The 16,659-nt window shown below is 44.8% G+C and overlaps 1 protein-coding gene across 1 annotated transcript in view; it reads right to left on the minus strand.

The window, feature by feature from the left end:
• Nucleotides 1–6,471: 6,471 nt before the first annotated feature.
• PRDM15 (PR/SET domain 15) overlaps nucleotides 6,472–16,659 on the minus strand; it is a 54,168-nt gene continuing 43,980 nt past the window's right edge. Inside the window, exons 20-24 of the mRNA XM_045002541.1 lie at nucleotides 16,543–16,626; nucleotides 16,189–16,364; nucleotides 14,302–14,382; nucleotides 12,711–12,917; nucleotides 6,472–12,262 (exon numbers count right to left, since the gene is read on the minus strand). Of these exons, the coding sequence (XP_044858476.1) occupies nucleotides 11,786–12,262; nucleotides 12,711–12,917; nucleotides 14,302–14,382; nucleotides 16,189–16,364; nucleotides 16,543–16,626 (1,025 nt within the window). The 3' untranslated portion in view covers nucleotides 6,472–11,785. The remainder of the gene's footprint in view (nucleotides 12,263–12,710; nucleotides 12,918–14,301; nucleotides 14,383–16,188; nucleotides 16,365–16,542; nucleotides 16,627–16,659) is intronic.

Raw genomic sequence — 16,659 nt, forward strand, 5'->3', positions numbered from 1 at the left:
AGGCAATTCTAAGCGAAAATTTGGAAAACCATCAGCTTGTCAATACTGCATTTTTTCTTCTTTGCATTTGTTTAGATAAACCATCTTTATAAAATTGTGAGTTTATTTTAAAACATTTTAAAGTCACAATAGCTAGATCAAGTGCTGTACTGGAGGAAGGAGGGCACAAGAGACATAACAGGCAGGCAGGTGAAAAGGTGAGAGGGTTTGATCCTGCAAGGTGCTGAGCACTCTGGTCCTCAGCCAGCAGAGTACTTAAGCACATTCTTCACTCTGAGGACATAAGTAGTTCCCCTCGACTTCCATGCTTCTGAAGGTTAAGCATGTGCTTAAGTGAGTTGCTGAACTGGAGCCAGCGTGTTGAGCGCCTTGCAGAGTCAAGCCTTGCAGCGTGTGTAGCACAGCTCTGGGAGGAGTACCGGCACAGTCATGCCCAGGAGCTTTCTGGTGGTGTGTGGGGCTAGAGGACCCACTGCTAGGCAGGGGCACAATGAGGGAGCAGTCCAGACCCTTCCATGGCCAAATTTGAAAGGCACTGCAATTCCATGTGCCACATTGCTACACCTCTTTTGTAGTCCTGGTGTCCCTGGGCACCCCCAACCCTTGGGAGAAGCAAAGCAGGGAGCACCAGGAATAGGGTGACCAGACAGCAAGTGTGAAAAATTGGGACGGAGGTGTACGGTAATAGGAGCCTATATAAGAAAAAGACCCCAAAATCAGGACTGTCCCTATAAAATTGGGACATCTGGTCACCCTAACTAGGAATCCCCAGTCACAGACGCATGGGAGGACCGGATCTGGGTATTTGGTGCTTCCTGGAGAAGCAGACACACCAAATGCAGTTTGGGTTCCCAGAATTGCTGGGCCCCTGGTGAGGATGGTGCTCTTCAGCCTATCTATCTGGGGAAGAGCTCAGAGCTGGATGCAGGGCAGCAGTAGGGGACTGCGTGTGTGGGTGCCGAGACAGCATGCATGAGAACACTCAGGAGCGAGGATAGCAGTGTCAGGGGAGAGCTCAGGGCCCTGTACAAGGGCAGTGGGGGATTTCTTGGATTCTTCAGAAAACAATCCAAAACATCACAGGTGGTTTGATTATATTATGGGTGCTTGATGGATTTCAGTTTGAAATGGAAATGTGAGTTCCATAGCTCAAATGAGTAGTGCGTGTAGAAAGGTACGAAGAAAACATCCAAGACAACGTTCTCAAAATTTGTTTTAAAATGTGCTGCATGCTACACTTTGTGTAAGTCAGAGCCAGAAGTAAATTTTTACAGCAACATTAGAAAGGTTTCCAAATCAGGGGTTTAATCAAGAAAACTGCAGCTTCTTCTTACCTATTGCAGTGCAAATGGGTTAGTGGCAAAAAAATAAAACATCTCAGCGCTGGAGGAAACACCCTTTGGAAAACCTAACAACCACCATCTGTGTCTTTCCCCATGTTCAGTTGTTTTCTTGAAACTGGTCATTTTTAATTTTTTTGGACATTAGTTGGCATGAGCTTATCTGTTGTTGTTTGGGGTTGCAGAGTGATGGAGTTGCAAAGTACAAATGCCACATTTGTTGTGAGAAGTGTCTCTCCTGGTGCGCCACGTTGCCCTTTCTCCCCTGCAAGGCTCACCAGCTCCAGTGGCCTAATAAGTATTCTCACTTTCAATAAGATTTTCTCCTTTGGAGATTGTCTCAATGGTATTTTTAACCTCGTCCCCTGCCCTTTTGCAAGGAATTCAGTTTCATTTCTTTACTAAGTTCCTGATGTCCTCCAATGCCCTCTTGTAAATCTTACACTTGTAATGGTATAAAGTAGCTATTTGGCTCCAAGAATAAAAATAGGAATTTGATTTTCCTCTTTCACTCTTAGTATTTCCTCATACCTGTGACTCCCCACCAGGGAGAGTCTTTACTTGTTACATCGGGAATGAACACAAATGTCAATTTCTAGATAATATTCAAACGGCTGTAAATTAAATTCATATAGATTCTCAAAGTAACAACAGAATCTAGAAGAGTCTGCAGCTATTTCTTGTTCTTTCTACCATTGCTACTGTGGCTTCTATGTGAGGACAACAATGCTATGAATGAAGTCAGTGACTCACAACTTTGTTAACTGAAGGCAAAATTACAAAATTCTGCAGGCCCTGCATGGCAGTGGGAAGCCCAATCCATGGCAAATACACTGAATTTCCCTTCTTTAAGGAAGCCAGGAATTGGAGATGTTATGGCATCCATAGTCTGCGTATATATAGGCTGTGTATATGGCTCTACTCATGGGTTGCAGGATGGGAAATTCAGGGCTTGGCTACACTGGAGAGTTGCAGCGCTGGTGGTGGCTTTACAGCGCTGCAACTTACACACCGTCCACACTTGCAAGGCACATACAGCGCTGCATCTCCCTGGCTGCAGTGCTGGCTGTACTCCTGCTCTGCCTCGGGTATAACTATTGCAGCGCTGGTGATGCAGTGCTTCTCTGCCAGTGTGGCCACCAAAAGCGCTGTTATTGGCCTCCAGAGGTATTTGGAGGTATCCCAGAATGCCTGTTTAGCCACTCTGCTCATCAGTTCAAACTCTACTGCCCTGGCCTCAGGTGACCAAGTGTCAGACCTGCCCTTTAAATGCACCGGGAATTTTAAAAATCCCCTTCCTGTTTGCTCAGCGAGGTGTGGAGTGCAATCAGTGAATCTTTCCAGGTGACCATGGCTCCACATGGCAAACGAGCCCCAGCATGGAGCAATGGCGAGTTGCTGGACCTCATCAGTGTTTGGGGGGAGGAAGCTGTGCAGTCCCAGCTGCGCTCCAGCTGTAGGAATTACGATACCTTTGGCCAGGTATCAAGGTCCATGCTGGAAAGGGGCCATGACCGGGACGCGCTGCAGTGCAGGGTTAAAGTGAAGGAGCTGCGGAGTGCCTACTGCAAAGCCTGCGAGGGAAACTGCCACTCCGGCGCTGCCCCCACAACCTGCCGTTTTTACAAGGAGCTGGACGTGATACTTGGGAGTGACCCCACTGCCAATCTGACGACCACGACGGACACTTCAGAGCAGGGGGGAGGAGGAGAAGATGGGGAGGAAAGCGAGAGTGAGGGTACTGGGGTGGGGGGAGACACCCCAGAGTCCCAGGAGGCATAGAGCCAGGAGCTCTTCTCAAGCCAGGAGGAAGGTAGCCAGTTGCAGCAGCCGGTACTTGGTGGAGGACAAACAGAGGAGCGGGTTACTGGTAAGCGGCTTTTATTTTCAGGATGGAAATGTTTCAGGAGAGGAGGGAGGGTTAGGGCTGCATGCATGCCTAGATGTGGAATAGCCCATTGATGTGGTCTATCACGTCGCGGTAATCGGCTGCGGTAATCTCCTCAAAAGTTTCAGCCAGAGCGTGGGCAATGCACTTGCGCAAGTTTATTGGGAGAGCCACTGTGGTCCTTGTCCCAGTCAGGCTAATGCATCCGCGCAACTGTGCCGCGAGGGGTGGGGGGACCATTGCTGCACACAGGCAAGCTGCATGGGGCCAAGGCGGAATCCGCATTGCTGTAGAAGAGCCTCCCGCTCTTCCCAGGTGACCCGCAGCAGCGAGATATCTTCCAGGATTAACTCCTGTGGAAAATGTTGGGAGAGTGTTCAGGGCAGATGCCCCCTGTAGCTGTTTGCTGTCCCCAACGCACACAAACCCCTGCACAGCCCTGAAGCAATCAGTCCCCCTTACTCACCATTTTGTGGCTCTTGTGGGTTATGTGTGCTCTGTTTGGTATGGGAAAAGTATGCTAAAGTGAAGACTGTAAACTCCTTCACTGTGTGGGAATAACTGTCTGGATGAGATTATAAACAATGCTCCCTCTGTTAACTGTTGCCATTTTTGCCTTTCAAAAAGTGTCCTTGACTACTGGACCGCCAGTATCATCGACTGCTCAGAGGCTACAAAACCTCAGGAAGAAGCCGCAAAAAAGCAAAGACCTGCTGAAAGCAGTTATGGATCAGTCTGCCAGAGAGAGTAAGAAAGAGCAGGACTGGAGGAAAAAACTGCAGGACTGGAGGGAAAGGGAAAGCAGGATCCGCCAGAGAAACGCAGCAGCTAAGAAGAAAAGCACAAAGCAGCTGATAAGCATCCTGGCGCGCCAAGCGGACTCTATCCAGTCACTCGTAGCCATGCAGGCAGAGCACTACCGTGCTGGCCCCCCCACCCGTCCCAAAGCTCTTTCCCTTGTGCCCTAATGTCAGCTCCAAACCCCCTTCCCCAGCATCCAGGTTCTTACCACCAGCTGCCCCCAACACCTGTACGTTCACCAACCAGCCCTGAAAACTATGACCCTTACCCTCTGCCCTCAACCCCCATCACCATGCAGTATTTTCATCCTGAAGTGCAGCACTCATTGCACAGCACTCCAGACAGGACATATTCAAACCTGTGACTGTACAGTCCACCACCCCACCCCCCTGCCCTTTTAGGTTCCCAAAATGTGTGTCTGTCAAGAAAGTTTTCTTTTCAATAAATGAATTCTTGGCTTTGAAAACAGTCTTTATTATTGCAGAAATTGAAAGATACCGTAGCCCAGGAAAGAAACAGGCACTGCAAATCATTTTAGGAAAAACAGATGCCTACTAACATTGTAACCACTGCACTTCACTCCTGTGCAAGGCAACAAACATTACTGTTGGCTTTCAGCCTCAAATTCCTCCCTCAAGGCATCCCTAATCCTTGTAGCCCTGTGCTGGGTCTCTCTAGTAGCCCTGCTCTCTGGCTGTGCAAATTCAGCCTCCAGGCGTTGAACCTCGGTGGTCCATGCCTGACAATGTTTCACCCTTCCCTTTACAAACATTATGGAGGGTACAGCACGCGGATATAACTGCAGGGATGCTGCTTTCCCCCAAGTCTAGCTTCCCATACAGAGATCGCCAGCGCCCTTTTAAATGGCCAAAAGCACACTCCACAGTCATTCAGCACCGGCTCAGCCTGTAGTTGAACCGGTCCTTGCTCCTGTCAAGCTTCCCTGTATACGGTTTCATGAGCCAAGGCATTAACGGGTAAGCGGGGTCTCCAAGGATTACAATGGGCATTTCGACTTCCCCTACTGTGATCTTCCTATCTGGGAAAAAAGTCCCGGCCTGCATCTTCCTGAACAGGCCACTGTTCCGAAAGATGCGTGCATCATGCACCTTTCCAGGCCAGCCTGTGTTAATGTCAATGAAACACCCACGGTGATCCACAAGCGCCTGGAGAACCATAGAGAAATACCCTTTCCGATTAACATACTCGGATGCTAGGTGGAGTGGTGCCACAATAGGAGTATGCGTCCCATCTATCGCCCCTCCACAGTTAGGGAAACCCATTTGTGCAAAGCCATCCACAATGTCCTCCAAGTTCCCCAGAGTCACGCTTCTTCTTAGCAGGATGCGATTAATGGCCCCGCAAACTTGCATCAACACGATTCCAACGGTCAACTTTCCCACTCCAAACTGGTTCCCAACCGACCGGTAGCTGTCTGGAGTTGCCAGCTTCCAGATTGCAATAGCCACCTGCTTCTCCACCATCAGGGCAGCTCTCAATCTCGTGTCCTTGTGCCGCAGGGTGGGGGCGAGCTCAGCACACAGTCCCATGAAAGTGGCTTTTCTCATCCGAAAGTTCTGCAGCCACTGCTCGTCATCCCAGACTTCCATGACGATGTGATCCCACCACTCAGTGCTTGTTTCCCGAGCCCAAAAGCGGTGTTCCACGGTGCTGAGCATGTCCGTGAATGCCACAAGTAATTTCGTGTCGCACACATTACGCGACTCGCTATCATCGTTGGACTCCTCACTGTCACTTTGGAGCTGAAGGAATAGCTCAACTGCCAAACGTGATGTGCTGGCGAGACTCGTCAGCATATTCCTCAGCAGCTCGGGCTTCATTTCCCACAGAAATCGCGCTGCACAGAAACCATTGGGAGAGTCACAATGGTGCCAAACGTGGATGGAAAAACAGTGACTGCTGGGATGTGAAGCGATGCATCACGGGGCGTTGGGGCAGGAAGCGGAATGACCCGCCCCCTCCGCCCCCTTCCCACAACCCACGGCGCCAAAATGGGACGAGGTGCTCTGTGGGATAGCTGCCCATAATGCACCACTCCCAACAGCGCTGCAAATATGGCCATACTGCAGTGCTGGTAGCTGTCAGTGTGGCCACACTCCAGCGCTTTCCCTACACAGCTGTACGAAGACAGCTGTAACTCCCACCGCTGCACATCTGCAAGTGTAGCCAAGCCCTCAGTTACCTTTGCATACACACACAGCACCATTTACTGGATTGTCCTATTACACAGTGGTAGGAAATCTTTTCTGAAAAATTAACTCTTGAATACCTACCCATGTGTCAACTTCAGACAAAATTTCCAGAACATTAAAAGGTATGGAGAACTTGGCTATTTAAACAGATGGAAAAGCGATACAAGTTTCTACATAAAATATACACCTTCCATATTGAGAAGTCTCAAAAAAGTTTAATAGTAGACAGTGTAATAGCACTTGATACAGTATGTTTTCCTGAGAGAACTCAGACTACAAGTGAGGAGGACTTAACCTCTTCCTCATCCCACTTCTTTACAATGGCACTGCTATAGTATAATTATTTGAAAACTGTACCCTGTGTTTTTGTATTCTGTGGTATGTACAAATGTAACGTGACATAACTATTGAGTAAGCCTATTGCCTTTAGAGCAATTCTGTGTAACTTGTAGGCAAAGCCCTGTGGTACACTAATCCCTTTTTGGTTTTGAATGATAGCGCTAGTAAAGATTCTGCAGCTTGAGGCTCCTTTGTTTCAGTGTCCATGTGCCATAAGCACCGTTCAACTAAATAAATATTTTACCACTAGACAATTGTATGTACATGGAACACTACACAATGTTGCTATTTTGGCTCCAAATAATTCAATATTTTGCTATTATCAATGTGCAAAATTCCCAAATCATTGCTGAAAAGACAGGGAATAACTTAACGTTAGTCAAAAAAGGCTGGTGATGTATTGGCAAAGATATTGTTCAATAAATGTACGTCTCTGTGCTGGATGACACACCCCTTGTATTTTTACTTTGAAACAAAAGTGGCATAACTTTGGTATTCATTTTATCTAAAGACAATATTTCTTGAGCATAGCAGATATAGAAACTGCTCAGATAAGCAAGTTCCTCATATTGGGCCAAAGTATTAAAGAAAAATCCTTGACAAACTCTGTGGAAAAAAAGTTAAAAGCAGGCCAATCCTGAGGGAGCATTGCAAAGGACATGTTTTCACAGGGAGAACAGTTAAACTGCAGCACTCACTAGCTCTCCAAGATCAGCTCATTGTTAAGATCCTCCACCCCCAACTTCTCCAAAAAGACATCAATCGTGCTGCAGTTCCATACGCTGCATCTCACCCTGGGTACATGGCTTTTGGGGGGGGAAGTTTAGTGAAAAAAATCAAGAGGAATGCGCTGATAAATGTGATGTTTGCGGTATACTGACCCACGTAGAACAGTTTTAAAGTTGTGGTGCTCTGAAAAATTTAGCTGAAGTTTATTTTTTGAAAAACTTTCTAATATTTCTTTAGCTCATAATCTCTTCAAAGTGGCCTGGTCAAGGAACTTCAATGTTTTTGCTTTTTGTTCTCCTGAGGTGAAATGCCTTTTAGTATTTTAGGGTTAGGGGAAGGCTATTGGGGGATCAAAAGAGAAACATTTCTTTTGCTATGATTACAGCAGATCAAATGAATGGTTGGCATGCAAACATTCATTATATGATCACACAGATTAAAACCTTTCCTTCTCCACTGTGCCCATTCTGATCCCACCCACAGGGAACTCTTCCCCACCCTGGACTCTCCTTCTATGGCCTTGCTAACATCCAGAGGAAAGCTCTGCTTAATTGGTCCTCATAAAATCTGTCTCAGTAGGGCTCTCTCTATTGCAAACCATATAAACATCAACCCTCTTTCAACATTTGGCACTTAAAGGAAAAAAAAGCAGGGAAATTCACAAACAACAAACTACAGTAGGAATGAGTTGATTTTGAAAGCATTTAGCAATAGAGCCTCTCCTGTCCCACTGCAAATGTATTATAATGCTTCTGCTTCAAAAATCCTCAGTGATAGTCTGGGAATGAACAGTTAAGGGATGAAGCCACTGCGCTCATTATTTATATTGCAAAAACACCAATCTACTAGGCTCTGGAGAAATGAAAGAAACTAAATACACACTCTTGCCACATACTCCTTTTACTTACTGCCATCTGATGAACTTACACCTCCCAGCCAAATTTCCGTTTGCATAAATACATATAAAGTTGAAAACATATTTCTAGGAAAATGAAAGACGGAAAAAAAACACCCCCAAACATTTCCTTATCAAGGGGTCTATTTTCAGTGTGATATGGCTCTAACATATAGTACACTTTTTAAAAAGCTATACATATGTTTGTTAGTAAATTTAGGTAAAATGTACCAGTTAACTTTACACCAACATATATCAACACATTTTGTAACTCCATAATGAATTCTTTCAGCAACAAGTTTTTTTGTTTGTTTGTTTTTTTGCCAGTGCTAGCGCTCTCTCTCTCTCTCTCAAAAACACTTTCAATCAGCACAACACACTTGCAGAAAAATGAGTTCCAACATAAGCAAATGTACCCTGGGGCACAGAATCATAGAACCATAAAGTTAGAAGGGACAGCAAGGGTCATCTAGTCCAGCGGTTCTCAATTTTTTTGGTGGCCTCAGAGTGCAGCCCCAACTCTTGCTGGTGGCCATTTTTTGCGACTCAATAATAAAAATAATGTACAGTTGTTTCTATTCTTTACTGGGTCTAAACAGAATAGAAACACAAATAAGGTGCTTTGCACATTCTTGTCTTTTCTGTTGTCTCTTTTGCTTTTTTTTATTTTAGACTTAAATCTAGTAAGTCTGCTGCTATGAAAAGTGATGCTTGTATGTTAATAGCTCTTTTCACAGCCTCCCAGCTAGCTACTAAGTTTGCTGTGAACAGTGAAATTAACAAACCTACAAATACACCTCTACCCCGACATAACGCTGTCCTCGGGAGCCAAAAAATCTTACTGCGTTATAGGTGAAACCGCATTATATCAAACTTGCTTTGATCCGCCGGAGCGCGCAGCCCCCCCCCCCCCCGCGAGCACTGCTTTACTGCGTTATATCTGAATTTGTGTTATATCAGGTTGCGGTTATATCAGGGTAGAGGTGTATCACTTTCACTGCAGACTTATTCAGCCCTGGTAAGCCTGAGGACAAATTAAGCCCTGGATGGGGAGGTGGATAGAAAGGCAGCAGGGGCCAGTGTCCGACAACGGCTACGTGGCTGAAGCCTAGGGCTGGAGGAGGCAACGGAGGCCAGGGGTGATGGGGGATGATGAGCTCAGGGCTGGAGCCTGCCACGGTGCGGCTGAAGCCCTGAGCCAGAGAAGGGCAGTGGGATACAAGGGTGATGAGGGAGGGGTGCTGAGCCTGTGGCTGGGGGCTGGAGCCTGACGCCCCGCACCGAGGGGATGGGGCCCAGAGACGGAGCCTGAAGCACTGCAGCCGGGGCCCGCAGCTGGAGCCTGCTGTCGTCCACTCCAGGGCTGAAACCTGACCCCACTGAAGGTGGGGAAACTCACTAGCTGCCTGTGCTCCTCCAGCATCTGTGTCTGCAGAGGAGGAAAGGACCCAACCCCTGCTGGGGGAGAGAGGCTGCTGCTTTGCCCCTTCCCCCAAATCATTGCCCAGGAGGCTGTGACTGCATTTGAGAAATGCTGATCTAGTCTAACACCCTGCCAAGTTGCAGGCTTTGTTAGTTTTGAAATCTTTAGTTCTAATTAAAGAGAATGTTATTTTCTCCTTATCTTGCTAACACTGTTGTTATTTCACACCACAACAAGGGCGCATAATTTAAGTTGCATAGGAAGGTGTAATTTGCATGGGGCAATAGAATATATGGTTCTGACTTTTTATTTTTGTTGTGGGGCAGGGACTCTCTTTGTTGAATGCTTGTACAGAGCTTGGCACGATAGGGTCCCACTCCTATTTCAGGCCTCTAGACAATGCTACAATACAAATAATTAATAATGAGCAAAGTGGTTGCATATCCCTTAACTGTTCATTTGCAGGCATTCATACTTCTGAGGGATCTGTTTTTGTTTCTAAGTAGAATTCTTCTTCTGCGGATATTATAATTCATTCTCTAAGGGTGAGGTAGATCTTGCTGACACACACTTTCAAGTTTAACTCATTTCTCATCACGTTTTTGTTTACAAATTGAACATTTTCATTAATGTGTTAGGCACAGATAGGCTTTTCATTAACATCAGTCTGTCTCCATTGTGAAGTGCAGCAATTGCCGTATCAAGGAATATCCCTCTTAGCAAGTTTGAGTGCCTGTTTGTAATGCAGCAAAGGAACTTTTTCTTCATCCATTGCTGGTTTGGAAAATTTGCCTTTCAGGTGTCCAGTGGCAGAGAGCAACTTTTACTGTTCATTGCTCTTTGACAACAGTGGTGCTTTGTCCTTTGTGTGGGAGGATATCATCGTCATTTTGATATGCAACAATCCAGACTGCGCACTGGCACAAACAGAAGATACGGAGGATACAGCTTATCAGGCATTGGAAATGGCAGTCTCAGCATAGATGGGTGTATCTGTACTTCATTTCCCGTATATCCAGGCAAGCCTATATCCATTGGCTCAGACTGCCTCCTTGTGGCAGTCTACATGAATGTTAGACATTGCACTTTATGACTTCATGACAGCCCGTGTGTGGCTATGAGATTTGGAAGTTCTACAAGCAGAATCCACACACTAGTTCTGCCATGCAGAAGAATAAGGAGATGAAAAGATACATGGAACCAAGTCAGACCAGCCGTTAATACATAAATATTCACCAAGAACACACAGTGAAATACAGAGGCTATATTAAAAATTACTCTCTCAAATGTTTATTACATGATGAAAGAAGACTAATTGGTAAATTCACATCCTGAACTTGATCAAAGGGGACTGATTGCTCTTCAGGCCTCCTAGCTAAAAGCAATATTGAAAGAGCAATTTTGACAAAATTACATACAATTTTATCACATTATGGTTTCAGCTCATAACCGGTTTGATTCAAACAACTTTTATGGTCTTCTAGTAAAGTTGTTTTAACATTAGACTGGCTATTTGCTTCAGGTAGCACTGACATGTTTTACTGATAAAAGATTTTTCCATCACCACAATGGAAATACTTTGTGAAATTGGGTACATTTTCTTTTACCCCATAGACTTTCCCCCACTTCCAGCCCCAAACCCTCACCCTTACTTTACCAGAGATACAAGACCTTCTAAGGATGGAAAAAGCAAGACAATCCTTTTTTAGAGGCTCAATTATATCTTTACATTTCAGTCTCTAGAAGGTGACAACCAGTGAACCCCAGCTCAGTGTATACATTCCCTCCAGATTGGAAAACAATTGAGTTGTATGGCTGAGGGGTTAGTCATATTTACTATTTGTGATTTCCCATCTTTGTGTAAGGTCAATTGTGGTGCTCTTGTCAAAACCCAGAACCATCATTGCACAAAACACACCACCACACTGGGGTGCTGAATTTAGAATGAGACTTCTAGATGGTGCTGCGTTTAGAAATAGTGTGTGAATTTCAAAGACCACAGTGTTGCAGGGTGCTATGCCAATTTTAGTTTACATTTCATTGTATAAACATTTTTCCATCTCTGTTTGGTATCCAGCAAACAATTCACTTATAGTTTTCCACTTTTTTAAAAATTGTCTCACAGTCCAGTCCATTTCAAGACTTTTCAAGTATAAATCAGTAGCTGTACATCTGCTGTTGCTGCTCTGTTTGAACTTGCTGCTGTCCTGACTGCTGTTGTGTTTGCTGCGACTGGGGCGGCAGGACATCGGTCTGAGGCACTGCCCTCCATGTCAATGGATGCTGCTCTGCGATCTGATTCCCTAGAGGAGCAATGGAGTTCACCAGGGTTGTCAGGTTTATAAAATGGGCCACAGACTGAGGATTGGCTGCCTCTGGCTGTGGCTGTATCTGAATATCGTTTTGGCGATTGTGCAGCATGGCAGAACCACTGACAGTATCAAACGTCACAGTAAGGATTGAATTGTCGAGTTGTAACTGGCGTTCAGGAGCAGTGAGGTGGCCCACAGCCACTGGCTGGAGGTTTGTAAATTGGGTTCCAGCTGCCGTGGTAATTGGGGTGACGGTAATATTTGTCAACCCAACAGAACTAGAAGGGGCCGTGACGTTTGGGTCGCCAAGGGTCACCACCACCTAAGGAAAAACAGAAATAAAACCTGAACTTTCTGTTTGGCTCTCTGAAATAAAACATGTTAGCTGGATGCAGACCATTTTGGTGCCCCTACTGCTGGCCATGGATATCATGCTGAAGGGAATCTGCTGCTGTAAGCGGAAGAAAGCAACTAACAAGCTAGAGACAAATGTAATATTGATAATGATTCACTGAATTAATTCAAAACTTGCAAGTGCAGCTTCAGCAAGAGGCAGTGGCACCAAATGGGCTGAAATGAAGATAAGGAGTTTAGTGGAAGTGGAGGGGATTAAATAGACCCCTCTTCCTTCCCCATTTTTCTACATCTCTTTGAATTGTGATTTCTACCTTCAGCTTTAAATCCCTAGCTCATTCACGTTTGCCCTTAGGATTCCAACAGCATCAACCCCTGTTGCAATGTCTGTCCAGTAGCGTTTCATGGGAACTCACCTGCTGAATACTCTGTACAGCTGAATTGGTTTCATCTCCCACATTCCCTGTGAATTCAGCTTCTTTCTCTGTGTATTCACTGAAGGCAGGATCCTCAGGCACTTGTACTTCCTCCTCTTCACCCGGCTTCTGCTTTCGCTTATGGCCACGTTTAGTTTTCATATGCTTGCCTTCGGGTAACTCTCCCTGTTCCAGGGTTAACTCAGGCTACAAGAACAGGGTTTTCAACACAACTGAATGTTGCTGCTCAAGTCATTTAGCTCAGCATAGATCTGAGAGTGTCACCAGAGGTTGGTTCGCTGTCCATCCCCAGGTGAAGATGACCAGATTTGAGGGAATGGTTTTTCTCCCTGTAATTAACTCTTTACAATACCAGTACCCCTACTAAACCACAAAGCAGAGGGGTTATTAGCATCTCTGTAGTGCAGTCAAAAGATGACCTACACCAGCTGAGCTGAGTCACCGAAGAATGCATTCCCCACCAACCATGCTGAACACGGTTAAGATATTTGCAAAGGACATAACCCTTATTTACAGTAGGCACAGAATCTGGTTTTCCTTAGAATTTTTTCTCCTCTCTCTACAATGTCTTTCACACTCATTCTGGATTTGTTTTTCACTCTGCCCACTCCCCTCTTCTATTTTTCACTCTATTTTTTCTTGGAGTTTTTGCTGGTCCCCTCACTGCTCCATTTTTCACACAGTCTGATCATGTTTGTTGCCTCTTTGAATCCCTCCACTGCCTTCTGCTCACTTAAAATAAAATTAAAACTCCCTGTCCTCACCTTCTGCCCAGCATTGCTCCCTGACCACCACATCTCTTACTACTCAAGCTCACTTTTCATTTCCTTCTCCTACTCCTCTCTGAAACCCTGGCTCAGTTGAAGTCAATGGAAGTTTTTCCATTGACTTCAGTAAGACTTCATCTTCTGTTTTCCTCTTCAGAATCCTGCTTCTGATTTGATCACCCTCTTCTCTCTACTGTCCCACCTTAAAACACACTTCTTCCACAAGGCCTATAAAGCCCCAGCTCAAATCTGCCCTGCGATGCTTCTTCCACAGTCTGATCACCACAGGTCTGTTAGCCTTGAGAGCAGGGCCCCTGTTTCTGATCTATTCAGCACAAAGCCAAACACAATGACAGTACTGAAACGCTTAATAATAATGTTTGTTAACTCTTCCCACTCTCTGCTCCATTTTTCCACTGCATTTTCTCTCTGCTTCTTTTTTCACTGTCTCTATAAATGGATAACAAACCCAAACCCCATTGGAGTCTCTAGACACTACCGTAATAATAAGCTACAGTGTCAGAGTAAAGTTTTCAAACCTGTTTTTCCACCTTCAGAAAAAGGAGTTTATTCATCCTCATTTAAGACTAAGCCTGGGACAAATGCAACACACTTGCCCATAGTGCATATAGGATCCTGAATCCAACCCCAGCATTCATGAGCAGGTTCCAATTTTATCCGGGGTCACTCACCAGTGATGGTGGATGTCATGGTGTATGTCATTCAGTGCAATGGAAACAGCATGTGAATGGCAAGGACCCAAAGCCACAGAAGAATTTAGGATTCTGCCACGGTTAGTTTACCTGAACAATCCCAATAGAGGAGGCATCAATGGTGGTAGCTTCTGGGAGCTGCTCTAAATCATCAATTCTAACCGAAAGAACCTACAGATAAACAGATCCTGGTCAGCTTGATAAATTATGGCAAGTACAGAACAGCAATGGAGAGATCCATTGACAAGTAACAACACAACACATTTTAATTGATTTGGTTAATCAATATAATAGGGAGGGAGAGGAATTATTTAAGCTCAGTACCAATGTGGACACAAGAACAAATGGATGTAAACTGGCCATCAGGAAGTTTAGACTTGAAATGAGATGAAGGTTTCTAACCATCAGAGGAGTGAAGTTCTGGAACAGCCTTCCAAGGGGAGTAGTGGGGGCAAAAGACATATCTGGCTTCAAGACTAAACTTGATAAGTTTAAGGAGGGGATGGTATGATGGGATAGCCTAATTTTGGCAAGTAATTCGTCTTTGATTACTATCGGTAAATATGCCCAGTGGTCTGTGACGGGATGTTAGATGGGGTGGGATCTGAGTTACCACAGAGAATTCTTTCCTGGGTGCTGGCTGGTGAGTCTTGCCCACATGCTCAGGGTTTAGCTGATCGCCATATTTGGGGTCAGGAAGGAATTTTCCTCCAGGGCAGATTGGCAGAAGCCCTGGGGGATTTTCACCTTCCTCTGCAGCATGGGGCACGGGTCACTTGCTGGAAGATTCTCTGCACCTTGAAGTCTTTAAACCATGATTTGAGGACTTCAATGGCTCAGACACAGGTTTGATACAGGAGTGGGTGGTGAGATTCTGTGGCCTGCATTGTGCAGGAGGTCAGACTAGATCATAATGGTCCCTTCTGACCTTAAAGTCTATGAGTTTAATGTATTTTACTTTCATTGATAATAATCTTATGGTATATAATCTTCCTTCCCTTCACTGACACCACAGCAACCAATTTCATAACATTTAGTTTCCATCAAATCTCATTGCTTTCTGTGGGAAAAAGTAAGCATAATATATGGGTCACTATATTGCCATATGAACAAAGTGACCACACCCTTGGAAATTTAGTTTAAACATAACAGCAGCTGCAGTCCATCTTTTTATCCTTGCTTCCTAGGCAGACAATACCCCATTAAAACTGAAGGACTTCAGGAGAAGACAAACCATCATTTACCTGCCCTGATGCCTCAGTGAGCAACAAAAATTACAGTGCCCCTGAACTATAAGTCTCGGAGTGTGGCGTGTTGCACTGTATACAACAGGATCTATAAATCTCAGTTCACTGAAGATCAGAAACAACCAGCTCTCCACATTTCAAGTACTTTATTACTCAGCTTGGTTTTAATGCAGAGGAGAGAGGGCAAGAGCTTTGCCCCTTACTTTGTTTCCCAGCCTTCACTGGGAAACAAAGATGATCAAGGAAGAGCAATAATAGTGATAAACGGTTTATAAAGTAAGATCTTCAAGGGAAAAAAGTTAGTAGAGCAGGTCATAGCTGAGCTAGATTAAAGGAATGCTGAGGGAAGACATGATAGACAATGATCCACAAACTTGTGAAAGGGATGCCATAAAAGGAACAGGGATCAATTATCCACACTAGTTGATGAGGACAAAAACAGAAAAATAAGGAGTTAAGATACAGCAGAAAAAATTAGCTGAATTAATAGGAAAAAGTAATTATTAAATGTTTATGAATCAGCAACTAGAAGGAACACAAACAGAAGGGCAAGGGGTTGTGGAATTGCCATTAATGCAGAAAATCAAGCCTAACACAGACACTTGGTCTACAAATAACCAAGATCAATCCTGTCAGAATGCAAGAAGGAGGAAGTAGATGACTCACTTCAAGTCACAGCTAAGCCAAGTGATTTTATAATAAGCCACAATCCATCTGCCACAGATCTCACCTCTGGATGTTTGCGCCTCATGTGTCGACTCATTGAAGCTCTGGTAGAAACCTTTGTCCCACAGAGCTGACAACTCTGAGCTTCTACCTTATCGTGAGTTAGCTGGATGTGCTTCTGAAGCATGTAATCGGTGACGTACTTTTTATCACAGACTGAACATGTCCACTGTTTCCCCACTGGTGGCAAATGAAATGAAAAGGAGTTAGTAGAGATCCCTAAAGGTGAATATTGTAATAATGCATTAAGAGGAACACATTTTTTAAAAAAATTACATAGTGCAGAATGCTGACTCAGGATTGCTTGAAGCAGAATGTCAAGCTGTTGTCTTTCAATACATTGCATTAGAGCACTTACCTGTATGAATCAGTTTATGGGTCTCCATTGTGTTTCTCTCACTAAATGTCTTCCCACAGAGCTCACACATAAAATCTTTGATCCCTATATGGAGAGATTACATTTAAAACTGGAGTG

This window comes from Mauremys mutica, chromosome 1 (genome assembly GCF_020497125.1).
Source record: "Mauremys mutica isolate MM-2020 ecotype Southern chromosome 1, ASM2049712v1, whole genome shotgun sequence".
NCBI classification, from domain to species: Eukaryota; Metazoa; Chordata; order Testudines; family Geoemydidae; genus Mauremys; species Mauremys mutica.